Source organism: Planococcus citri, chromosome 4 (genome assembly GCF_950023065.1).
Source record: "Planococcus citri chromosome 4, ihPlaCitr1.1, whole genome shotgun sequence".
NCBI classification, from domain to species: Eukaryota; Metazoa; Arthropoda; class Insecta; order Hemiptera; family Pseudococcidae; genus Planococcus; species Planococcus citri.
This window is the reverse complement of record NC_088680.1, coordinates 13683057-13710713: the sequence shown is the minus strand read 5'-3', so window position 1 is coordinate 13710713 and position 27657 is coordinate 13683057. Positions and strand designations below refer to the sequence as shown.

General features: G+C 33.9%; 2 protein-coding genes and 1 non-coding gene across 13 annotated transcripts; 1 reads left to right on the top strand and 2 right to left on the bottom strand.

Moving 5' to 3' along the window:
- Positions 1 to 137: 137 nt before the first annotated feature.
- Positions 138 to 23443, bottom strand: LOC135845808 (uncharacterized). 11 transcript variants are annotated; one of them, XR_010558836.1, is made up of 11 exons: positions 23000 to 23443; positions 22030 to 22917; positions 21414 to 21582; positions 20829 to 21036; positions 19929 to 20027; positions 18775 to 18914; positions 18124 to 18236; positions 17639 to 17743; positions 9737 to 9871; positions 8178 to 8318; positions 138 to 3168 (listed from the first exon to the last, which is right to left on the bottom strand). XR_010558836.1 is itself a non-coding variant. In XM_065364640.1 (10 exons), exon 10 carries the CDS (start codon positions 16010 to 16012, stop codon positions 13904 to 13906), a length of 2109 nt encoding a protein of 702 aa, XP_065220712.1. In that variant the 5' UTR covers positions 16013 to 16049; positions 17639 to 17748; positions 18124 to 18236; positions 18775 to 18914; positions 19929 to 20027; positions 20829 to 21036; positions 21414 to 21582; positions 22030 to 22121; positions 22737 to 22917; positions 23000 to 23214; the 3' UTR covers positions 13759 to 13903. The 11 variants fall into 11 exon arrangements, 8 of the variants coding, with proteins under 8 accessions (XP_065220712.1, XP_065220715.1, XP_065220711.1 ...); XR_010558834.1 differs by having other exon boundaries at positions 17639 to 17748; positions 23000 to 23441; XR_010558835.1 differs by lacking the exon at positions 17639 to 17743 and having other exon boundaries at positions 23000 to 23324.
- On the bottom strand, positions 6951 to 7142 carry LOC135846106 (U2 spliceosomal RNA). The gene has a single exon (XR_010558884.1). It is a non-coding gene; the product is annotated as a U2 spliceosomal RNA (small nuclear RNA).
- A 289-nt stretch (positions 23444 to 23732) lies between the features above and the next one.
- Positions 23733 to 26375, top strand: Cndp2 (Cytosolic non-specific dipeptidase 2). Its single transcript, XM_065364648.1, has 9 exons — positions 23733 to 23988; positions 24078 to 24252; positions 24324 to 24599; positions 24651 to 24880; positions 24956 to 25151; positions 25223 to 25444; positions 25594 to 25743; positions 25821 to 25922; positions 26058 to 26375. Exons 1-9 carry the CDS (start codon positions 23951 to 23953, stop codon positions 26115 to 26117), a joined length of 1449 nt encoding a protein of 482 aa, XP_065220720.1. The 5' UTR covers positions 23733 to 23950; the 3' UTR covers positions 26118 to 26375.
- The last annotated feature ends 1282 nt before the right edge of the window (positions 26376 to 27657 follow it).

The window sequence follows — 27657 nt, the reverse complement described above, 5'->3', positions numbered from 1 at the left end:
AAAAAATCAATCAAATTCATCATGATCGTAGCTGATAAGCGAGTTGGCTTCTCGATCATTTCCGCAGTACATCAATATAATATTTACAAATGTATCGATCCATCGTCGATAAATTCGCTGTAAGAAATTACGATCAATACAACAAACACCGCATAAATTGTTGATAATTAAATACAATATCGGTGCACCAAATCAATAATGATAAAATAACAAAGATTACAAACTTATTCTCAAGTACAAATACATATTATAATAAATTCAACAATAATAAAACAAATTCGGTATAGGTAGGTAGGGCTCGGAAGCGCGGGAGGAGGGGAAGGGGGGGGGTCATTAAAATTTCGATTATTTTAATATTTTTGCACTTAATTAACATTTCCGTATGAACGAAAAAAAATGCACCCAATTATAATAAAAATTACCTGGCTAATAAAAACAAGAGGAGGGGTGGGAAAATTTGGTACAAAAATTCAAAATAGGTAAAGGTATCCATAAAAACTGTACGTTAAAATTGACTTTCGAAATTTGATTTTTTTTCCAGAAATACACGTTTGTAAACCTCGAAAAAGAATCCTTCCTGTTCATATCATCGCGAATTTACTCGAATTACGAAATTTCGACATTTTCAACGATGTTTTCCATTTCAACGCGGCGGAATTTTCAAAATATTGCAGCTCGTATCGAAAAATCTAACTAATTACCCCATAAAAAATTTTAAAAAACTTAAATTCAATTTACAACCAGACATCATACACAGTCCAGATCACCATACTCGCTACACACACACGCTCACCTGCCTGGCAAGTAGACAGAACTAATTACTTGGCATCGTGCACTATGGAGTGCTTTCGGCTACGCTCGTTTGACTTTATTCTTTGCAATGATTCAAGTTCCCTGTTCCTATTGACGAGATTATTAATTTTTATTGTAATATTCGAATATTAAACAGATTAAACTAACTTTTACGTATTATTTTTTTAATTGAAATTTGTAATTAAACATGACTCGACATTGGACATGGACATTGGTACTTGTTCTTTCATCTTTGTTTTGGAATAAAATGAAACACGAGACTTGACTGTCGAAAAGTAGCATTATGACAAAAAATGGTTACGAATTACGATTTCTTCTTCGTAGATACTTAGATATCTTATAATATTCTTTGTTCTTTGGCTTAAATGCCCGGTGAGCACCTGTCAATCTCATTAGATTTTTACACTTCTAGTTCTATCAGTTCTATCAGAGTTTTACATTTCTTTATTTCTTCAAAATTGATATCAAAAGTATCATCACAGTTTTTTTCTTAATATTTTGTAACATTTGGAAACCAAACCAAGTTGAAGTTGTTTGTCTAACAACTAACAAGACTGTCAACGAAATTACAAAGCACTAAAACAGATTTAAATTGAAAAGAAAATAAATACAAATTTTATCGTTAAAATACATATATTCGTGTGAAATTATGATTATGAAAAAGATTTGAACAAAAAAGAAACATGAGTTTCATATTTGATAAGGAAAATATTTCATTTTCACAGAGACAAGTCAAACGAGCATCACCGAAAGCACTCGACAGTACACGATGCCGAAAAGTATCTTTAGTCTCTAGTAATTAGTGTTGACACTAGCAACGAAACCAGGTCAGCCTTTGAAATTTCACTAAAAAAAAAACTCAACTCACTCTCACGCGAGCAAGTGTTGCAAAAACCTAGAGTGCACCACTTACTGCGTGTGGTTGGATCGGAGAGACGAATCTCTGGGGATCCACAATAAAGGCAGGACTGATAATCGACGGCAGGCAAATGGCAATAATCGTTACACAGGATAGGCTGATATTAACCATCCCCGCTCACATCTTTATCAGCCCGAAAGTGAGGTTTGCAGTGTGAGCTGGTCAATCCAACGGCTCACAACCACTAGATGGAACGCAAACGTTTCCGCCGTATGAGTCGTAACCTTACCTCTTACGACAACCCCTTATTGTGACTTGGGTATATAGTCGAAGCCGCCGTAAGGACGACCCCACTGAGCGTCGCAGGCGTGAGCCAGAGGACTACGCCACCATTGAGCAGGCCGCTGCGCCGTAGCACGATAGCAGACAAGTTGCCGAATGACGCTCCCCCAGCACCATACGGCTTGGACCACATGTTGGCCGCAAAGCTAAACCAAACGTTATGACGGAACCTGAGCGAGAGCCCGTGAACCGTACATGCGTTTCGACTTACAACCAGCTCATCAGCTCCGTACCAGCCGAAAACAGTGGACTCCACGATACGCCGCGCGAGTACGTACGTGGATACGCGGATGCAGAACTACACAAATGGCTAAGGTAGGGGCCATACTATCAGAAAGTAAAATTTTCAAGGGATCACGCCGCCAAGTTGTCGTGAAACAGTGGAAAAAGTACGGTTGTGGGTTGATGTACTAACAGGCGAGAACGGACAGCACTGACAGCACTTAACAAGACCGGCCACAACCGCATCCCCTACAACATAACTCACCACCAGCACACTACCTGCAAACATCCTAACCTCGATACCATTTCAATATGCACACAGATACACTCATCACCAGCACTACATGCGAATGTAGTAGAAAAAATGTTTTTGATTCGCAACTGGTACGATATTAAACTAAATAGCCACCAAAAAGAAGCTCAATGTTCGATGAAATTTTGAAAAAACAAAAATACCTATAGTAACACACGGAACAAGCTACATATTTGTGTGATGAGGGGGGGGGGGGGGGTTCAAAATTATCAACTTATTACCTAACATTTCGAACTTATCAACATACTAAAAATAGAGATACCAATCACAGTAACGAGGGTGGGGGCAAACAAACCATTCGTGAGGGGGAAGGGAAAGGGGTTTGTACTAAAAATCGAATAATACGATAGCGATTTTCATCATCTAATCCATACATTTCACAGGCTGAGGTGCTGAAGACGAAGACTACTGCAAGAGTTGAAGATCGCTGGATGCTGGACCATGACTCTTGTAATGAGTGACCCAGTGAGCACTGCTGAATTGTTGATTGTCCACATCAGCTTCGAGATAGAAAACGATCATTCAAGGCTACGTACATCGGAATGTTGCTGCCCATCGCTGACGATCTTCACTCGGGAAAACGACAATTCGCACAACGACTTCATTTTGCAAATATCGTCTGTGAAATGAAAATGAAAAATACAGGTTAGTAACACACGAAACGCTGAATTAAAACGAACAACAAACACGTTTTGAATTGTGAGAAACATTTTTGAAATCTTTACAAAAAATTTCCAAGTCCACCTTGAACCAAAAAAACCTTCCTATACAAAAAAATTTACTCTAAATCATCACTTCGAAACAATTCCAAAATGGGTACATTTCGAGAAAAAAAAGTTATCAACTCGATCATCACCCAGAAGTCGATTTAAAAACTCTTCGTAAAAATCTGGGCATTTTAAATCGCCACAAAAAAATCAACGCGACAAAAAAAATGTTCATTTCGAAATCACCTTCAAAAATGAATTTAAAATCATCGTGAAAAAATCAATTAGAAATCAGCAAATCCAAACCCCGGTTTAAAAATGAGATTTCTAAATGACCACCGAGAAAATTATATTCTAAAAATCTCCAAACACATATCTAACGATCAAAAATCGATTAATCGAACATCAAAATTCGATTATTAGACATTTTTTATTTCAATAATAATCGACCATGATCGACATGAAAAATTAATTCCAACTTCAAAAATGAGCTACTTGCTTAAAATCTATAGAGATCAAAAATCGATTTATTTGCGATTTTCGATCTTAGTAACGATAAAGCATAATAAATTTCAACTTCAAAAATGAAACTTTTTTATCGAAAATTCATAACGATCGAAAATCCATTAATCGAACCCCAAAAATCGATTTATTTTTGATTTTCGATTTCAATTATGATCGAACATGTTGAAATGAAAAGTTGATTTCAACTTCAAAAATAAAAACTTTTTGATTGAAAATCGATTAATCGAACTCCAAAAATCGATTTACTAATTAACGATTTTCGGTCTCAATAACAATAAAGCACATGTTCGAAACAAAAAAATAATTTCAACTTCAAAAATGAAACTTTCTTATCAAAAATCCAAAACGATCAAAAATCGATTAATCTAACACCAAAAAAATCGAATCATTTTCGATTTTCAATTTTTTATCTCAATTATGATCAAACATGTTGGAAATGAAAAATAATTTCAACTTCAAAGACAAAACTTTTTGATCAAAAATCCAAAACGATCAAAAATCGATTAATCAAACACCAAAAAAATCGATTCATTTTCGATTTCCGATTTTTGATCTCAATTATGATCAAACATGTTGGAAATGAAAAGTAATTTCAACTTCAAAGATAAAACTTTTTGATCAAAAATCGATTAATCGAACTCCAAAAATCGATTTTTTTGCGATTTTTGATCATAATTAAAATTACAATCGAAAATGTTCGAAATGAAAAATTAATCTCATAAACTTCCTGATCGAAAATTCATCAAGATCAAAAATTTATTGGGTAATCGAACCCCAAAAATCGATTTATTAGCGATTTTCGATCTCAATTAACAATAAAGCATGTTCCAAATGAAAAAATAATTTCAACTTCAAAGACAAAACTTTTTGATCAAAAATCAATTAATCAAACACCAAAAAAATCGATTCATTTTCGATTTTCGATTTTTGATCTCAATTATGATCAAACATGTTGAAAATGAAAAATAATTTCAACTTCAAAGATAAAATTTTTCGATCAAAAATCGATTAATCGAACTCCAAAAATCGATTTTTTTTGCGATTTTTGATCATAATTAAAATTACGATCGAAAATGTTCGAAATGAAAAATTAATCTCATAAACTTCCTGATCGAAAATTCATCAAGATCAAAAATCGATTGGGTAATCGAACCCCAAAAATCGATTTATTAGCGATTTTCGATCTCAATTAACAATAAAGCATGTTCCAAATGAAAAAATAATTTCAACTTCAAAGACAAAACTTTTTGATCAAAAATCCAAAACGATCAAAAATCGATTAATCAAACACCAAAAAAATCGATTCATTTTCGATTTTCGATTTTTGATCTCAATTATGATCAAACATGTTGAAAATGAAAAATAATTTCAACTTCAAAGATAAAATTTTTCGATCAAAAATCGATTTAATCGAACTCCAAAAATCGATTTTTTTTGCGATTTTTGATCTTAATTAAAATTACGATCGAAAATGTTCGAAATGAAAAATTAATCTCATAAACTTCCTGATCGAAAATTCATCAAGATCAAAAATCAATTGGGTAATCGAATCCCAAAAATCGGTTTATTAGCGATTTTCGATCTCAATTACTTAACAATAAAGCATGTTCCAAATGAAAAAATAATTTCAACTTCAAAAATGAAACTTTTTCATCAAAAATCGATTCATTTTAGATTTTCGATCTCTATATTATGATCGAACATGTTGAAAAATAAAACTTTTTGATCAAACATCGACTAATCGAACTCCAAAAATTGATTTTTTTTCGATTTTTGATCTTAATTAAAATTACGATCGAAAATGTTCGAAATGAAAAATTAATCTCATAAACTTCCTGATCAAAAATGCATCAAGATCAAAAATCGATTGATTAATCGAACCCCAAGAATCGAGTTCTTCGCGATTTTTGATCTTGATATTAAATTACGATCGAACAAGTTCGAAATGAAAAATTTCATAAACTTGCTGATCAAAAATTCATCGTAATCAATCAGTAATCGATTTTTTTTGTGATTATCAATCTCATATATGATCAAGGTGATAATCGATTTCAAGTTTATTCTAAATAAAAAATCAATTATGTAAGCCTCATTCGACAACTTTCAAATCAAAAATTGATCATCGATCGATTCAAAATTGACAAAAATTGTGCTTAATTGTAATTTATAAATTTTTTCACATGCTACAAAACAGCTCAAAACCACTTGAATCGTTGAGGGCGAGGGGGGCGAAAGGGGGAGGGAGGAATAAAAATAGGGAACAAATAAAATTTCAACTTTTCAGCTCAATTAAATAGATAAAATGTTGATTATCTTTGCCTTTGACATTTCGATTTTTCAAAAATTCTCCAAAGCCCAAAAAATGGATTCATGCAAACTGAAATTTCGGCTGCATGGGGTATTTTGACATACTTTTTTGATATATTGTACCGCCTTCCCCGCCCACGATGGAAGAACTACATTATTAGCTATGTCTCTGCACTGAATTTACTTCTGAGTTTCATAATTTGCCAACGATATAAAATATATAATAGGTATCGCTCAAAATTTCAAACAATTAAAATGAGCCGCATAACCAGTTTCCGAAGGGCTCAAATTTCTGCAAAAACGCTAACAAAAAAATGTATCAGAATATTTTAAGGTATTTTTATAATAAATCAAAAAAAAATTAAATCGACTCGAAAACTACTTTAAAGCACCGAAAAAAATTTAATTCAAAATTCCAATAATCTTGCTCCAATTTTGAGCAATTACATAATTATTACAGAAAATGCTCAAAAAAAGCATTTTACAACAGAACACATGAATTTCGTTCAAAATTTCAACCAATCGAGATAAGTAAGTCTCATAACCAATTATTTTCGAAATCCATGACGTGGTAAAAGGCTCGGAATGCTTCAAAAATGTTCAAAAAAATTACACCGAAATACCCGAATTTCAGACCAAATTAGAAACAACTCTGAATCACTTTCAAAATCACTATCTCAACTTCGAAGTTCGTAGCATCGAAAACAATTCATTAGAAATTACTTGGAAAAATTCATCAAGAATTACCTTCCACTACTTTATTTAAAATATAGAGGAATATTCTCTCATTAACCATTACGCACTATGAAAGATGCAAGCTCTCATTATTGAGATTTGAGATAATACAGTTGATTCAGATTAATAAGTGTGGGCCGGTCCCGGAGGTACTGCAATACCGGGTCGACCCGTGGCAGAGGAGGAGCAAGCCCCATCCATCCGCCCGGTTCCAAAAATAAGTTTAACATTCTGGAATCCCAATGGAATTCGTATCAGATGTTAAGCTGATAAGAACAGATACTACACTTTGATCTTAGCCAAAAGGCCGAGAAGCGATACCTCAAACGGCTCAACATTTGCCCTTTATATTATTTGGCGCAACACTTTATCTGCGAGTAGCAAACATCGCTACTCTAACAGCAACGTACACCGCGTGCACGACTGACTGCACGACTGCACGTCACAAAACACACGCCAAGGCCAAATACCTACTCGTTTCCCTAACGAAAAACATGTTCTACGATTATAATTCAGTTCTTTAATCATCATTCATCAAACCACCCCCCCCCCCACGAGAAGGGGTGTTAAGTTACGCTACTGACAATAAACAAAATGAAAAAATAAAAAAAACTCAACACTGTAAAAAAAAAACACATTCAGTACCTAGGTAATATTCGAAAAGAAATTCGTTTTTGAATCAAAAAAATTAAAAAAACTCAATACTGTAAAAAAAAAAACATTCAGTAAGTAGTATTCGAAAATAAATTCGGTTTTGAATCAAATAAAGGTATCTACTACCTACACTAGAAACCATGGTTATAAATTTCGAATTAAAAAAATTTCCAACTCTTCGATCGTTGAAGCGAACAGTGTTTTTAAATTATGCACAACAATAAAATAGCGTTTCACTCAAAAACGTAGACACGCGAAAATGAAAAACAAGTTTTTTAATGTTTTGTTCATCGAGCCACTTGTCAGGTAAAGAGTGTGCAGAGTTCAAATAAACTTCATCAATAATAATTCAATTCAATAAACTATCAACCAACCATATTCATGATTCATACAACCAGTTGCAAACAATACATAAGTAGGTACCAAAATCCTCGAATAAATTCAGGATATTCAAAAGTTCTACGTAAATATAAAAATAATCGATCAAATAAATAGGTAAACTGCACAGAATACCTATTTTCATCATTCGAACAACCGCTGTATTCGAACCACAAAATTTCAGTCGATTGCAATATTATTTCGTACAAAATCTTATTCGTGTTGCAAGGGCTCCATAAAGCCAAAAAATCCAACTGAAAACTAATTTTTCAGCTTGAAAATGCCTATGTTGTAAAATTATAAGAACTCGTCGTAGACATACCTTTAGTAAATTTCTGATCCTATACAATATCACGAAACTGCATTCGCAGCACTTCGAAACTTGATTGAGATTTTACAGCAATCGCAGCATTATTCTAAGCCTAAGGTACCGTACATCAATCTTCATTCTTCACAAAGCCATCTGAAACAATTATAAATACCATAAATATTAATCACTCGATGCTTCGGTCAAATAATTGCAAAAATGCAATTATAAATGCCCCAAGAAAAGATAATTCAGAAAAATTGAGAAAAAATTAGTTAAAGTTACCCTAGAAACACCGATTAAGTAAACTAGTTCAAAAGACGGTAAACAATTAAGCATGACCAGTATATGGTCGAAATACCTCGAAATTCGAATATTAATATCAAAAATTGCAAAAACATGATGAAAAATGTTTTTAAAATTCAATTAAAATTTAAAAAAAAATTACATTACCAAAATTGATCAATCCACAGGATTACTACTCACTCGGCAAAAATTAAAAACATCGAGGAAAAAAACAGAAAAAAAAATCACGACAAATAATTGATCAAAATTAAAAATATTATCTAAATTGAATGACGTTCCCGAAAAATTCGTCAAAACGTCATAAATACCCTCAAAAAAAATTCAAACACTTTTCAAGAGTCACTTGATACACCGATGAAACTTCTTTGAAAAACAGTAAACAACTAAGCATCAAAGCATGGCTAGTATTAAAAATTATTACGAAAACATGATAAAAAATTATCTCAAAATTCAATTAAAATTGACAAAAAAAATTGCATTTCGCCATTCGTGTTGTAAAAATTGATCAATCGACAGGATTGCTATTAAAAATTACCAACTAATATAACTCACCAAAAATTAAAATCATCAAAAAAAACACATAAAAATCACGACAAATTGATCAAAATTAGAAATACTCGTATTATCAAAATTAAACGAGGTTGCCAAAAATTTGATCAAAACATAAACAAAACACCCTAAAAAAATGTCAAAAAATTTATAAGAATCACTAGAAGTAGAAACACCGATAAAATTTGTTTAAAAAGACAGTATAAGTAAACAATTAAGCAGATGATCGAAATACGAGTACTTCAAAATTCGAAAATTAAAATAAAAAATTGCAAAAACATCATAAAAAAATGTTATTAAAATTGGTAAAAAAAAAGTTGCATTCTGTGTTGTAAAAATTGATCAATCGACAGGATTGCTATTAAAAATTATTACCAACCGATATAATTCAGCATAAATTGACCCCCCCTCCCCCCCCCCCAAAAAAAAAAATCACGGTAAATGGATCGAAATCAGAAATATGAAAATAGAATGGCGTTCCGGAAAAATTGATCAAAACCTTATAAAGGCTCAAAAAAGGCATAAAAATCACCGAATGAAAAAAACCAAACAAAATTTTAGTCAAATTGACTTCAAACTTACACTAATTTAAAAAAAAAAAAAAAAAAAAAATGGGAACAAGGAAACATGAGACAATTTTTAGACCAACTCATCAGTTAGTACAGAAATGAACTATATACATACAAGTACAACACAATGACTTGGTTGAAAAAACTAACCAAGTAATTACAGTGAATTATCCATATCTTCCGAAACATGATATCATTGATATCTATTCAATTCTAGTGGTACGTTTGTCAGGATCCAAATAAAAATTCCACAGCATCACTGTCTTCAATCTAACGATGAGAAATCTGAAAAAAAAATCAAAATAATAATAAAATAACTCATCATGAAATACGAAAATGAAAATACATGCATATATAAGATGAATACAAAAAAATAGATTGAAAAAAAAACAACAAATTGATTTAAACTAGAATTTTGGAGAAAAAAAAAATAAAAAAAAATCACAAAATTTAGTTAGAATTTACCAAAAAAAAACTTGTTTTTTCCAAATTAAGTATACGGAAATTGATCATTTTTAATGATATCGAAATAGCTAAATTCGTGTTCACCAATTCCAAAAAATACACAATTTTATAAATTGCATCACTAAAGTCATTTCTTTAGGAGCATTAATCCAAATGAACGAAGACACGGGGGGGAGGGGGAGGTCATGAACGCAGTCAGCTTAGAAAAATAGTCCCATATCCATGTTCAAGACATTTAAAAATGAACCAAATATTCGATACATTGCACATGACTATCAATATTTTCAGGTTTTAAACACAACAGAGAGGATTTTTAAATTGAATAAAAACAATAAAATTAACAAAAACACCTCCCCGCCGATCCTCCGGGACAACTTTTATCTTAAAGGGGACATCCTAAGGAAGATTTTAAAGCAAACTTGCCAAAAAAAAGTTGGCCTTACTTATAAAATGGCGGCCATTTTGATTGACAGGTCAGCCGAAATCGCAGATTTTGCGTTTTAACATAGGACTTTGCACAAACTTTTTCCAACTTTACAAAGGTAGATCGAAAGATCATGCGAAAATTTATCACCAGTGCGTTTTTCGATTTTTGGTGCATTTTTAAAAATCGAATTAGGCCAAAAATGAGAGAAAAAGTAAAAATTTTACCAAATTGACCAAGAAAGCTGAAATTTGGGATATACCCTATTTTCGACATGCTAAATCAAGTGGGAATGGTTTCAACCCATTTTGAGCAGTTCTGGAGCCTCCAGCAAATTTTTGAAACTCGAAATTCCCACAAAATTCCATCAAATTGGAGTTGTAAAGCTAAAATTTATTCTGAAAACTAATTTCAATATGCTACGAAGTACTGCAGGTGAATTTCAAGTCGTTTTGGATCCTCCAGCGACTTTTTGAAAATTCCTGAAGCCTCCTGCAGATTTTTGAAACTTTAAATTTTTACAAAATTTCATCAGATGGAGAATGGAAAGCTGAAATTTACTCTACACTCCAATTTTAACACCCTCTGAAGACGACTTCGGGTGGGTTCAAGTAATTTTAGGACCTCCAGCGACTTTTTTGAAAATTACTGGAGCCTCCAGTAGATTTTTGAAACTTGAAATTTCCCCAAAATGTTATAAAACCAAGATGGAGAGTCGAAATTCGTTCTGCACACTAATTTCAATACGCTACTAAGTTGACTGCTGGTGAATTTCAAGTCTTGCAACTTTTTGAAAGGTTGTATGACGTTTTTTTGGAAAATTGAAATTTCCTAAAAGTTGCTGGAAGCTTCAAAACCATTTGAAACCACCATGTAGTCTGCGAAGTAAATTTCAGCTTGCCAACTCCATTTGATAAATTAATGTTGGGGAAATTTCAAGTTTCAAAAATCTACTGGAGGCTCCAGTAATTTTCAAAAAAGTCGCTGGAGGCCCTAAAATGACTTGAACCCACCTGAAGTCGTCTTCAGAGGGTGTTAAAATTGGAGTGTGGAGTAAATTTCAGCTTTCCATCTCCATTTGATGAAATTTTGTGAAAATTTAAAGTTTCAAAAATCTGCTGGAGGCTTCAGTAATTTTCAAAAAGTCTCTGGAGGCCCTAAAATTACTTGAACCCACCTAAAGTCGTCTTCTGAGGGTGTTAAAATTGGAGTGTAGAGTAAATTTCAGCTTTCCATCTCCATTTGATGAAATTTTGTGAAAATTTAAAAGATTCAAAAATCTGATGGAGGTTTCAGGAATTTTCAAAAAGTCGCTGGAGCCTCCAAAACGACTTGAAATTCACCTGCAGTACTTCGTAGCGTATTGAAATTAGTTTTTAGAATGAATTTTAGCTTTACAACTCCAATTAATTTGATGGAATTTTGTGGGAATTTCGAGTTTCAAAAATCTGCTGGAGGCTCCAGAACAGCTCAAAACGGGTTGAAACCGTTTCCAATCGATTTGGCAGGTCAAAAATAGGGTATATCCCAAATTTCAGCTTTCTTGGTCAATTTGGTAAAATTTTGATTTTTTCCCTCATTTTTGGCCTAAATTCGATTTTCAAAAATTCACCAAAAATCGAAAAACGCACTTTAGCACGTGAAATTTTGACAGGTGATAAATTTTTGCATGATCTTTCGATCTACGTTTGTAAAGTTTGAAAAATTTCGTGCAAGTCCTATGTTAAAACGCAAAATCTGCGATTTCGGCTGACCTGAAAATCAAAATGGCCGCCATTTGACCTGAAAATCAAAATGGCCGCCATTTTGTAAGTAAGGCCAACTTTTTTTTTGGCAACTTTGCATTAAAATGTTCCTTAGGATGTCCCCTTTAAGAAAAATGTTGTCTCGGATGATCGGCGGGGGGGGGGGGTGCAATCACTCCTATTGTCATATGCCGGACTATTAGGAGCATTAATCCAAATGAAGGAAGACATAGGGGGAGGGGTAGGTCATGAAAGGAGTCAGCTTAAAAAATAGTTCCATATCCATGTTTAGGACATTGAAAAATGTACCAAATATTCGATAGATTGCATACCATAACTATCATACTATCAATATTTACAGGTTTAAATCAAAACAGAGAGGATTTTAAAATTGAATAAAAACAATAAAATTAACAAAAACACCTCCCAAAAAAAAGAAAGAAGAATTGACTTGGAAAAAATTACAAGGATTTCGCAGTTTTTTCAACGTTTTTGAAAATTTCTAATTTTTTTAACAACTTTACCTTAAGCATTTCAATTTTTAAGGCTGATACCAATTTTTTTTTTTTAAAGCGACTTCAGTAACTCAAAGTCAAAACTTTTTAGAAAAAGCGAAACTTTTGCAAATTATTTACATATGAAAACGAAAATTCCAATCAATGTTGCGCATAATTTTTTTAAAAAGCGAGAATTCGTAACTTTTTTTTACCAAAAAGCAAAACTTGATAAGTTTAATGAATAGTAGTTTCAAACATATGTTAGGAAAGAACACGACTTTTTGGTAATTATTGGCAAAACATCGATCTTTTTTTTCGAAAGTCAGATCAAAAAAGAGATTTTTCGCAACTTTTTGATTCAAGGGAATTTTTAATAATAGTCGGGGAGCCCGCTTAAGGGTATATTGCACCCCCCCCCCACCCCGGTCGATCCTATGTATGGCGTTTTTTTGGAAAATTGAAACTTCAAAAAAGTAGCTGGAAGCTTCAAAACCATTTGAAACCACCGTGTAGTCGACTTCATACCGTATTGAAATTAGTTTGCGAAGTTAATTTCAGCTTGCCAACTCCGATTGATGAAATTTTGGGGAGATTTTAAAGTTTCAAAAATCTGTTGGAGGCTCCAGTAATTTTCAAAAAGTTGCTGGAGGCTCCAAAATGACTTGAACCCACCCGAAGTCGTCTTCAGAGGGTGTTAAAATTGGAGTGTAGAGTAAATTTCAGCTTTCCATCTCCATTTGATGAAATTTTATGAAAATTTCAAGTTTCAAAAATCTGCTGGAGGCTCCAAAACGACTTGAAATTCACCTTTCAGTACTTCGTAGCGTATTGAAATTATGTAGTGCTTTTAAAAATGGTACTTGAATTGAGAGAATTTTCATTCAATGTTTCCAACATCACAACTACATACGATTGGAGGTTTGCAGACGTGAAAAAAGCAGAATTCCAAATACCATACCTATCGTTCATTTCAGGTAACAATTTTCAAATTAACCGACCTCATTCAATGCTGAATAAAAAATTCTGAAAAATAAAGCACACTTCTAGAAAATACTTGACAAAATTTATTACAATAACTGAATCGGTTTTAAAATAAATATTTATAAGAAAGATTTAAAATCACAGATAAATGATAAAATAAACTACACATTACAATAATTACAATATTACTAACATCTTCAAAAATTCAATCATAGATTACCGTTTTGACAAACTTACAGGTACATATACGATTAAATTCCTTTATTTTATGGTCGTCTTTATCGAAAAACCAATTCAACATACGTGAACGTTCACGATACTTTCTCTCTTTTAGCAATGCCTCGATCTTTTCAAATTCAGCGTACGAGTAAATCATTTTCAATTTAAAAGCTTTCCTTTCACTTTCGATCGGATAATACCAATGCAAAAACTCCTCCATAGAAATACAATCGCTCACGTTGAAAGTGTATGCGTATCTATCGACCCAGCGTTCCAACAAGTTGATAAAAACTTTCGAAACGTTGATTTTCTCTTTAAATTCAGCAACACCTGTTTCACTTCCATAACACCAAATCAACATTTTTTCGAAGTGAGCCTCCTTGAAGAAATAACCACGATGATGATTATGAAGGTATTCGAAAAGTGAGTCGATGCAGATCTCTTTCGCCCGAGCTAAATCATCGTGGTGCGGCACAAAAGTTTCAATACATTCCACGGTGCGGTTCGCTCCTTCTCGATACATCATTTCCATCACAACGTCCATACTTTTCTCTAAAACATATTGCATCAGTTTGGTAGTGTAGTAAGACGCCAATCCTTCGACGGTGTCACGAAACATGTTGTTGACGAATCCGTAAATTATTTTCCAATCGATTTTGATACGCTCGAATGCAAAATTAAGAGCGTACAGATTATTGATTAAAAATTTTCTCTGAAACGCAATTCCAATCGCGTTATTATCCGAGTAGCAAAACGATACCAAACTGCTAAATTCGTCGAACTCGCCAAACTTCAAATATAAAGTTAAAATACTCTTCATTATATCCCATTGTCGAATATCCTTCTTTAATTCTTCGACATCTTCGGAATTCGCTTGAAATTCGTTGATTAGTTCGACTACTGAAGCGAACGGTTGCAAGACTGCCAGCCAAACAAAATTCTCCGTGAGGAAATTTCGCGGTTCGTACACTTCAGCCAAGGCACGAATAAACACAAAATGATTGCGGAATTTGCCTCTACCGTTGAAATACCTGTCCACTCCTTCGCCCATGATGAAGTGCCACAATCTTGTGGCGATACGTGATCGCCAGCCAGTTAAGGCTACCAGGCGCTTATACTCGTCGCTGGCATCGTTCCAAATTTCCATCAGTAACGGTAACACTGCATTATCTACTATCGACCAATACGCTAGTTGGCTGATCATCAGAGCGAAATTCTTGAAACTCAACTTGCCCTTCAGTTCAGTGTAAACCTGTAGAATACCTTCGAAATCATAATTCTCGTCGTAATTTCTAATGATTTTCTTTAAATTAGCCAGGTACACAGAACTTTTTTCGCATTCATTCAGTAAAGCCAGTAGTTTTTTTTGATATTTTCCGTATTTGTGCGAAACAACCTTCTTGCACTGCGATAATCTAGCGCTGGAGTTGGACTTTTCAAAAAAGTACTTTACGGGCTGCCAAAGATCGTATTCTTTCAGAGCTTTGGCAAACATGATCTCTTCGATAGAAGCGTAACGTGCTGGTAAAGTTATCGTATGTAACTGATTGGCCAAGTATTTACTCCAATACACCAGCAAAGGTTCCGTTTCGAAACACCAATCTATCGCCACCTTCGCTGTATCTCTCAAATTCCATACTTCCTCCGGGAAACAATACGTGCAAGCGAATCTGTACTTCTCCATGGCGTTAAAATTCGAGCCAGCCAACACGTTTCTCGCGGTAGCTTCGTAGTCGATCGATCGATCCGGTTTCCAAATCAATTTAAGCAGGTATTCTTTCAGCGGAGATGCCGGTTCATCGTGGAAGAAATTTTTACGATGATGGTAACAGATCCAGTCGGAAACCTGGTTCAAAATCGACATTATGCGGGATTCGATTTGGTAGCGAACCACATTCGGGATCACTGAGCTGCCGGGTAGTTGCATTTCGTTCATTTGCCGAATAAACCAATCGTGATCCGAGCATGTATCGTAGTCTTCTTCCTTTTCCCAAGTATTGATTGCTAATATTTCACTGCTGGCCCATTCGTACACCAATTGTATACATGAAGATTTCGCGGCCAGTGAACGTAATTCGCCCGGAGCGTAGCCCATTTCTACCGATAATTCGAATTCTTACCACCACGACAACCTGTAAAAAATTAGCAAAATTTTCATCAGAATCAATCTATTATTGTCTCGAGTCTCGAATATTCCAAATTTAGCTCGATAAGTCTTAATAAATGGCCAATCTTGCAGATGAATGAAATTCTCTGACTTTTCCATACCAATTTTTTCAATTTTCTAGATCTTCCGAACATCAATATTCAATAAATTTTCACATAAAACGGTCGAAAAGTGGAAGGAAGGATCTACATATTTCACTATTTTGTTCAAAAAAGTCGATCAATTAGGAGAATATATTTTCTTCTTCGCGGTGATGAATTTCGTTCACAAAATTACCCGATTTTAGACGAATAAAAATAGCTAAATTTACCGAAGTTTTCGAAGTCTGAGAGGTTAAATTTCCTGTTTCATGGTACAAGATATATCGTAAGTTATTGGGAGATACATTAGGTCATGAAAATACTACATTACGGTGTTCTGTACTTACCTAAAAAATTGCGAAGCCCATAAAATGAACACGGAACAATGAAATTACACAACAAATTATACTATTTCGCGCGAAATCACAAGATCTGTTTTCAAAAAACATTAACGAGTAAAAGTATATGTACACGTCAGAGTCCTGCACGGTATAGTTAAAAGTTATCTGCGTTAGTCGCGTGTCGTGTGCGGTAAGCTACCAAATATAACTCATCCAAAAGCAGTTATATTAGCGTTAGCCTATGCAGATAATTTTGTAGTTAAAATGACTAAACTACCTGCGATTATACCGCGCTCTTATCGGAAATGTAATGTTCGATTCTGTCTTATCTGTTTGATGAGTCACCAAAATGTATTGTTGAGACACCAGAGAACCGAATGCGGTTAACGTATGGTTATTAACCTAACTTACCGCTGGTTGCGCGCGCCGACAAAAGTAACTGCAGTTTGTAACCTGTAGTTGAATTAGCCGATAGCTCCGGCGGTTATCCGGCTATTTTAACTTAACCGTGCAGTACTCTGGTACACGTCAGGTCTCAGTACGCGTGTTTACATACGAGCAATGATATTGCACGACCAGCGAACATGGAAAAAATATGTACTCGACTCGAGACTATAGCATATCAAATGACACGACGCGAGGAAGGGCGCAAAAAAAAGAAAGATAACAGATGAGTAAAATTTTACGAATGTTTGTTCGAAATACAACCAAGTTCTGTATGTACCTGTCTTAATACACACCATCAACTGGTTCAACAGCGCGATGCGTCTCATTCATGTACTATTTCGACGCAACGTTACAATCATACTGTCATATTTTCGAGGATTAAATTTTTTGACAATTTCTGTTGATTAAATGAGTGAATGGGAGTATAAATCATTATGACAGTAGATACTTATCAACGGAAAGTGTGGATAAAAGTTCACCAAAAAATTGTTTGCGACTTTCGTTAGTGATTTTTATTTTTTTCTTTTGACCACTCCAATTTTTGCATTTCAATTTTAGAAATTGAATCTTGAAAAAAAAAACTTGAAATTTGCGATACGCATAGGTTCAACAATGAAGATGGGGTTGAAGAGAGGGGGGTAAGGGCAAGAAAGCAGTTTTCTTCTTGAGAAATAGGTAGCACTTACCGATTATTCAAACAAGCTTTGACCAGTACGTCATAGGGTGGGTTGTTTTTCATTTTTTTCCCCATCGAATGCACCAAAATAAAATAGCGTTTCACTTCAACGTACCTAGACTAGACACACGCAAATAAAATCAGTTGTTCATCGAGCCACTCGTCAGATAAAAGGAGCAAAGAGTTCGAATTAACCTCATCAATAATACTGAATTCAAATTAAACAAAATTAAAATATAAACCACATCGCTACTTGTTCTAAAAGGCTCCATATACAATCGAATCCAGCTGAAAACTAATTTTTCAGCTTGAAAATGTATATCATTAAAGGCCAGCAAAGTTGAAGGTATTCATCAGCGGAAATGCGTTTTTCTCAGGTGATGCTTTGAGATCGTAAACTTGTCGTAAATTTCAAAGGGTACATTCGCGATACAAATATTTTTACCGTACGATTATAGGTCAAGTTGTAAAATTAAGAATTCATCGTAGACGTACCGTTGATAAATTTCTGATCTTACAATAACACGAAACTGCAATCTCTGCATTTGGAAGCTTGATTGAGATTTTACAGCAATCGCGACACCGCTCTTCGTTCTTCGCAAAGCCATCTGAAACAATTGTATTTACCATAAATATAAACTACTAGAAGGAATTTTTCCTAACGTAGGCACCTACGTCGGTAAATTACAACACAAACACAAAAATTAATCACGCAAGTCAAAGGAAAAATAGGTAGGTACGTATGTATCATCCAAAAAACTGCAAAAAATTACGCCAAATTCACTGAACATTGAATATAATAACCCCCCTCCCCCTCCCAAAAAAAACCCTCAAGAATAACAAGTAAATGATCGAAATACATCAAAATACGAAAATTAATATCAAAAATTGGGGGGAAAAACGTAAAAAATGTTTTCAAAATTTAATTGAAATTGGTAAAAAAAAATTGCATTTTGTCTTATGAAAACTGATCAATCGATAGGATTGCTATTGAAAATTTCCAACTGATATAACTCGGCAAGAATTGAAATCATCGAAAAAAAAACACACAAAAAAAAATTCACGACACATCGATCAAAATTATAAATACATATAGGTGAAGGTCATGTTGTAAAATCAAGAACTCATCGTAGACGTACGACGTACCGTTAATAAATTTCTGATCCTACAATATCACGAAACTGCAGACGTGGCACTTCGAAGCTTGATTGAGATTTTACAGCAATCACAGCATTATTCTAAGGTACCGAAACCGATATATCAATCTTCATTTCTCACAAAGCCATCTAAAACAATTATAATTACCATAAAATATTAACCACTCGAAGGAATTTTTAAAGATAGGTACAGGTACATCGGTATATTACAACACGTACAGAAAAATTTATAACGCAAGTGAGAAAAAAAAATTGAGAAAAAATTAGTCAAAGTTGCTAAAAACACCGATTAAACTAGTTTAAAAGACAGTAAACAATGAAGCATGGTCAGTAGATGATCGGAATACTTCAAAATTCGAATATTAAATGGCTCTTAATAAATAAATAAAAAAATATTAAAAATTGCAAAAATATTTTTAAAATTCGATTAAAGTTAGAAAAAAAATTGAATTTCGTGTTACAAAAATTGATCAATTCGCAGGATTGCTATTCAAAATTACCGACCACAAAAATATTAATTCAACTCGGCAAAAATTAAAAGAAAGCGAAGGATCCATTAGTGAAAAATAATAATATTTTCAAGAGCCCAAATTTTGAATGGAGAAAATCAGAGATTTTGGGCGACAAAATTTCTCAAATATTTTCATTGAGGAATTAGAGAGGGACAAGTGGGATTCGATTTACTCGGTAGAGTGGGCCAAAACTTATTCAGTGCACAATGTTTTCATTTTCGAAGAAAATTACGAAATATTCTTTCAAATCCATATTACTGTATAAAAGAGGAGAATCAGGACTTCTGGCAGGAATTAATTTCAAATATTCCCATTGGGGAATTAAAGTCTAAAAGAGCGGGGAAGGGAGTTGAATTTCTTCGAGAGATGGGCTAAAATTTATTCAAGGTAAAAATTTTCGTTTTCAAAAAAAATTACGAAAAATGTATTCAAAAAATCCAGTTTGATCAAAGAGAAAATTGAAATTCATGGCATGAAATTTGTTCACTATCTTTACATTGGCAGATTAGAGGGGGGAGAGGATAGCGACGAAACGCGTCAACGTTTATTCGAGAAAAAATTTTCAACGTCGTGTCGAATTTACGCGAATGCAAAATATAACTAAAAAACCATACACTTCGACTAAATTTACCTAAAAAATTCAAATGAATAGAATGATTTACTGAGGCTTTTCAACGGACTGCACTTTGACATATTATGTTGCGTGTTTTCGTCTTTGATGTTGTGGAAACTGTAAGCAAAGAAAAGAAACAGAAAATTTAAAAAATGAAAACATCGATCATCGATACACTGAAGATAGTCTATAAAACTACATTAAAAGTATACCTATAAATTGTCAAAAGTTTTTCGACCACTGACAAGAAAATTCTTTCAACAGGAGATCGTAAAATTACTCAATTTTTTTTACAAAAAAAAAGCAATCACAAAAATAACTAAAATTCGGACTTATATGACAGGAACTTTTGTCCAATGTTTGCATTGAAGGATCAAAGGGATGGGAGTGGATCACTTATTCAATGAAAAACAATGGTGGGGAGCGGGTACTTATTCAATTCATTCAAGTCAAAAATATGAAAAAAACTTGAAAAATGGATTAACATTACTAATTCGATCAAATTTTATGAAAATGAAATGAAATTCTGAAAAAAAAATGACGACATATCTCAAGAAAATTGCAACGTCAACATTACGACTAATGACAGAATTCCTGTACAATTGAAGTAAACTCGGTAAATCATTAAAAACCATTTTTTTTTAAAAAACGAAATGCTAAAATGCAGAATTTGCACAAAAATTGTTGAAATAATTTTGAAAAAAAAAAAAAAATGAAAAAATTTACTTAAAATTTTTCAAAATACCTACCTATTTAAAAATTTGAACAGAATTTTGCAGAAGCAATCTAAATGATTAAAAATTTAATAAGCTATCAAAATTGAGATATGCCATCAAAACTGGAAAAACGAAAAAATTGCCATAAAAATTCCTAATATTGGAATCAGAGAAAATAACGTCTCAAAACCAGATAACGTACTTCAAAATTCTCGGGTATTTCCGGCACACGAATTAAACGAAATACAGCAGTCTCAGCGGATACATTTGCAAACATTTGCTGTGGGTATTGACCATCCTCACGTTGTAGATTGTAGCAGGCGGTCACATCGATGCTATTGTTCACTAGAGTCGGTGCAGGATCACGTATCGCAATTCGCAAGGTTCAACTCGAATGGGATTATTCTGAGCTACAAAATTCAACATTACACACCATAAATTGACAAGAAATCGACCAAATTTCATAAAAACTATAGTTTAAATGTAATAAGAACAGTGTAGTTAGAGTAAACAATTAATGTAATAGGTATGGCGAAATTTTAGTAGAAATTTACGATTGCTTGTAACCAGCTCATTTACACAGACCATTACGTATAGAAACTACGTATTTATCGTAATCTCGAAAGAGGGGGGGGGGGGGTAAATGCGAATAATTGAAGTAATTGAACATAAAATTGGCACCACAAGAACACACGCGATTATAGGATCAGAATAGCATACAGAGTAGGTTGGTCTTAAAAACAACAATTCCTGAATCGCAGAAATTAATATCTTTCATTTTCTTTACCTCTATTCCAATTGCAAATAGATAACCAACGGCGATGCTAGCAAAAATGATCAACATGCATAGAGCTGGGCAGCAGAAAGGTGCATCTTCGATATTGGAATTTTTCGTTGATCTTCTATTAATTCAACATAAATATTGTCGACATCCCATACGTAGGTATACTTCACACCTGAAAAAGAAAGAAAAAAATAAATGATTACGTTCATTAATTTTGCCTACTTCGAAAATGTTCGTAACATATTACATAACTTCAAAGCTCCTTGGATTAAGAAATAAGAGCCATTTAGCAAACCCCCCTCCCCCCTCCCACCAAAAACCCATGTGGATGAAGCTGTAGGTAAAAAAAATACGATCAAATATTCTACATAATTGAACAGAAAACAAAACGTTAATATTTTCAGATAATACCTAAATGTATAGGTAAAAAGAGAAACTGCAGTTATTCAAAATGTGCGAAGAAAGAAATTGGAACAAACCGAACACAGACAATATAAAGGTAAAAATCATGAAGGATAGGATCAGGAAGAAACACGTATGAACATGTAGTAAGAAAATATTCACTTGAAACACTATAAAATGAAAATATTCAAAGAAACAACTTGAATCATGAACGTACCATGCAGTCAGTAGTAGTTAGAAGCGCAAATCATCTTCGATTAATCATTTTACTTCATTAATCTTTCAATAAGTTCACATCTGGAGTTGACACTTCATATCCAAACAAAAGAAAAAAAACAATAAACAATACGTCCTTGCATATATCTACGTGTTACGACAGGAAAGTAGGAAAATAGGTAAAACAGTAGCTATATCTTAATTCAAAACGTAATATGTAATGTATCTCAGATCTATTTAAGAAACTAAATGAGATTAAAGCCCACAGAAGCGTAAACGAAGTAGGTAAACAGTAAACACACACACACATTTTCAAAACCAAAAAAAAGACAATAAAACGAAGAAACTTGTCTCGACAAAACCATACAATCAAAATGCACTCAAACTACAAGAAAGAGGAAACGTCTATGAGTAAAAACAATTTACGTTGATCGAGTATAGGTAAGCTGCATTCGATTTCCACTCGAACGCCGTTGATTGAAATGGATACTTAACCAAGAAATATTCATCATCTCATCTCGCAGCAATTAGTTAGCTAAAATTCATTAATTCGTAGTACGAACAGTGTAAGTAAACTTCCACATTCGACGAGAATAGGTACAACAATAGAAACTAAGATTATAATAATAAAACACTCATGAGTGACGAAATGTTAGCTTTAAAAGAAAACTAACACATCTACGGAACAAAATATTGAATACATATAACCTCTGAACGTAGGTACTTCGCGTTCGCCGTAAGCCGTAAGCCCTAACAGTAACTTTAAAACAAGATGCACGAAGTGACCAGCCGACCACCTGCTCTGGAGCTCACCGAAATGCATTTAATCTGCGATTTTCTTAATAGAAGAACAATAGGAAGCAACTCATAACCGTCACGAGCGTACGTACTACAGAAATGAGAAAATTAATTAACATTATAACATACCATTTCACTTTCAGAGAGAGACGTAAAATTATTAGTAAAATTACCTATGGTTATACCGCACCGCTATCAGCTCGACGCCGGAATTCGTTGAACAAAACTCAAGGAAACTGACGCAATACACGTCTTGTTGAACCGCACCAGCATAAATATGAGAATAAAGGATTAAATAATTAAAAAACTCATAAAAAAAACTGAGAACAAACGCTTTATAGTAGAAAATAGCCAAATCATACACGCTGGATTTCATTTCTTTCATGAAAAATATTGAAAACAGTGGCTAAAAAAGTGGAAATGGCGTGATGATTCATCCTTTTGGAATTCGGACCCGCGCATGCGCACTGCGCAGAACCTAATAAATTTGAAATTTCTCAAAACGATTATTATTTTTGATTTTTTTTAATTGTAATCGTTTTATTTTTTCAGCGTCTCTTTTTCTTTGTGATGAAAAACGTTGAAAATAAACAAAACTGAAAAATATATACGAAAACGAGCTGAATAAATGGGAAAAACCTATAATTCCAATGTTCAATTTGAATTTTTCCAAATTCCAATTCACAACGACAAATTAACGAAAAGACCGCTCACCAAAACATGGAAATTAGCCGCGGTTTTCAAATTTTCCAGTGAAGAATGTGAAGATCAACTTGGATTTTGATCTATTACCGCTCAATTTTTCGCTATCGATCAATAAAAATAAATAATAATGTCTTCCTATAGTCTTTCGAAAACTCAGAACTTGTCCTCATCTCATGTCCTGCTAGTCCTGCTACTCAAGAATTCGATTTTCCCGTTTCCGGTTTGAAATTTCGAAGAGAGGGGAACTGTTATCACTCTGATAACGTCACCGACTCTCTCACTCGATTCCGACAAGTTTCAAGTTTTCACAATAATTTTCACTCCTATATAACATTCTAAGTTTCGAAAAATCACTCGCAAATCTCCTCCTAAATATCCTGTTCTACATTTCAACCCGGTGACCGAGAAATACCGGCGAAATGACACCAGCTCCGAACGTACTGGACACTGTATTCAAGTAAGCAATCTTCATTACTGCACTTATGTATTTCGAATCCTAAAAACACCCTGTAATCGTAAATTTTAATACTGTAAACTTCTGCACAGCTTCATAGATGCTAACAAGAGTAAATTCATCGATAATCTCACTGCAGCTGTGGCTATCCCATCCGTATCTAGTGTACCGGAACATAGACCAGATGTTATCAAAATGATCCACTGGGCAGCCGATCGACTAACCGCTCTAAACGCTACTGTGGAAATATGCGACAACGGATTCCAAGTATAATATTAATTTCTCTCTTTTATTCCACACTATTGAAACACTCTGTAACTCTCGATTGTGTTTTACAGACTCTGGCCGATAATACTAAAATTCAATTACCGCCGATAATTCTAGCATCTCTGGGAAATGATTCGAATAAACCTACGATCTGCGTGTATGGTCATTTAGACGTACAACCAGCTTCCGTATCAGATGGTTGGCACACTGATCCTTTCGTATTAACTTTGAAAGACGATAAACTCTACGGTCGTGGCAGTACAGACGATAAAGGACCGGCTATATCGTGGTTACATGTCGTAGAAGCGTATCAGAAAACGAATACCGAATTACCAATCAATGTTAAGGTGAGATGATTGCTTTTCTAAGTCAATTTGGTTATATTTTTCAGTGTATAGTTTTGTTTCGAAGGTATGGAAGAGTCTGGAAGTGATGGTTTAGATGAATTGATCATTTCGAGGAAGGATACTTTTTTCAAAGATGTTGATTACGTGTGTATATCCGATACGTATTGGCTGGGTACGTCTAAACCGTGTATCGGATTTGGTCTTCGTGGTATGGTTTGTTTCACGATCGAGATTACTTGCGCTTCGAAGGATCTTCACAGTGGAAGTTACGGCGGATCTATGTAATATTCAGTAACCGTACCGAATAATTAAAATCACCCATAGGTTATTTATATCTGAATTTGTTTTTCGTATAGTAACGAAGCTATGACTGATTTGATCGCTATGCTCGATACGTTGCTAGATAAAGACGGAAAGATTCTAGTACCAGGTATTTACGATGACGTCGAACCGCTCACCGATGAAGAAAAATCCCTCTATGCTAAAGCTGATTTCGACAAAGAAGCTTACAGATCGGAAATTGGTACTTCTCAACTAATACACGATAAAAAAGTATGCGGATTTCAGTATTTTGTACGATTAGTTTGACGTTGAAGCTCACACTGATGAGATGGTGTTCGTAGGAAGAGGTTCTGATGTCTAGATGGCGTTACCCATGTTTATCTATCCACGGTATAGAAGGTGCTTTCGGCGAATCAGGATGGAAAAGTATTATACCAGGAAAAGTAATCGGTAAATTTTCCATTCGTATTGTTCCGAATCAAACTGCCGATAAAATTGGAGAGATCGTAGTCGACTATATTAAAAACAAATGGAAATTAAGAGGCAGTGCGAACATTATGAAGGTAATATCAATATCTATTGTTCAAAATGAGCTCAGAAATTAAGCATGAAGTGTTTGATTTTCATTTCTGAGATTCAAACATCGAAGTCTTCGTAGTAGATTCATAATATCGTACGAATCAGTTATTGAAGTCTGTTCTGTACGTTATAGGTTGAAGCTGGCGATGGAGCTTGCCCTTGGAAAAGCGACCCAAATCATGAGCATTATAACGCTGCCAAAAGAGCCACCGTGTTGGCCTACGGTGTTGAGCCAGATTATAACCGAGAAGGTGGCTCGATACCGGTTACGTTAACTTTCGAAGTACGTAATTAGAATTTTGATCGAAGATACGGTATTGTTTTAAGTGAAAGTAATCGAAAATTCATGTTGTTTTACAGAATGTCTTGGGTAAAAATGTCCTCCTACTGCCTATGGGTCGATGCGACGATGGTGCTCATTCCCAAAATGAAAAACTAGATGTTTCTAATTACATTCAAGGAGTAAGTACGCGTTTGGTGTATTTTAAATGTATTATTATTTTTCATTTGTGGTTCTGTTGGATCTTAATTTAACATTAAAATATTACGTTTTCGATGTTTTGTTAATATCACGAATGTCAAATTTATTTTTTTTAGACCAAATTGATGGCAGCCTATTTCTACGAAGCCGGACAACTTCCAAAAACAACATCATGAGCGATGATTTTACCTATATTATTCGTTTGTAAATTATAATTATACTTTTGAAATTCATTATCCAATATGCTATCGACTGATGAGTTAAATTCATAAATAGAAATAAACAAACATTACGAACTCTCAGATTACATTGTTTTGTATATTTGTGATATTATAATAATCATATCGTGCTTATTTGCAATACATATAATTTAAGTAAATTATGTGTCGCGTTTCATATTCATCGAATAAACGTTAACTTTATCACTGTTTCGACGAATGTATCGCTTGATTTTGCTACTTCGATGCCTTCGAAGTATTTTTGAAGAACTAATGTTATGTGAAAGAGTGCGAATATTTATCTTATTTGTACTTCGCCTCTTTTTTCATCATGATCATTAGTATTAAATGTTCGTTGTCTAATTAGGTACATAAAATGCGAACATATTTTTTTTATTATATCGGCGGTGACCGACGACGTTCGTTTTTTTTCGACGTAGGATTTGTAAAGATGCATCGAAGCTGATCAGATTTCTTCCAAGTTTCAGATCTGTGTTGGATTTCGAGATATAAAATGAGAATTTTTAATTATGAATTTTCGAAGAATTTTTCAAATGTGAGATTGCCAATAAAATATGTGTTAAACTGTTTTATGATCTTCATCATTAAGTAAGCACTAGGGCATCATGTAAACAACTTTTGCAAGGATTTAACTCATAACTTCTGTTCGTAGACTACTATTTTCGACAAGGTCTGCGTTTTTGCTTATGTTTGGGCATATGCACGACTATGAGCACTAATGAACGTATGTTCATAAAAATGAATTTCTTAGTTACCTACCTATTATGTTTCATAGATATGCACTGTCTTAAGCAGGTAATGAGTCTCTTGGGATATCACCTCAAGTTTGAAACAAAAGAAAAAATTCCATCGAGCTTATTTCGTCAATCGACCACATGCAACACACCATATGGTTTAAAATTCAACGAAAAGTCACTCGTGTGGGTTTCTTTTCGCAATTTCTCACATATTGTAACAAACTTATTGAGTAGGTAGATGCTTATTTAAGCTGTTGTAATCAGGACTAATCTGTGCAGAATAAGTACAAGCTGAATAGCAAGACTTCAAACATGGAGAAAAATAATTCCATTGGATTACTTTGTTTCAGTACGTCTTGTTTGGTTTTCTTTCCATCTTTTGTTGAGAATACTATTCAATTCGTTTTTTTTTTTTTTTTTTTTTTCGTTTCAGTTAGTTTTGTCTCCTTTGCAGCCTGCGGTGAATCTGAATCTCAAATGACTGGTGAGTTACCTACCAAATTACTCCTTCATGAGTCAAAATGATGACTAATATCATTCATACCTACCTATCTCTATGTAATTCAATATTCAAGAATATTCAGCGATTCTTACGCATCAACTAAAAATTATGACGACTTTTCAAGACGCTATGGATATAAGATTGAAATTGGACAGGAAATTCCAAGACATGCAAATGGAGAACCCTCTCCGTGAAATAAGTATGATTGATTTCAATATGTTTCAATTTTTTTCAAATC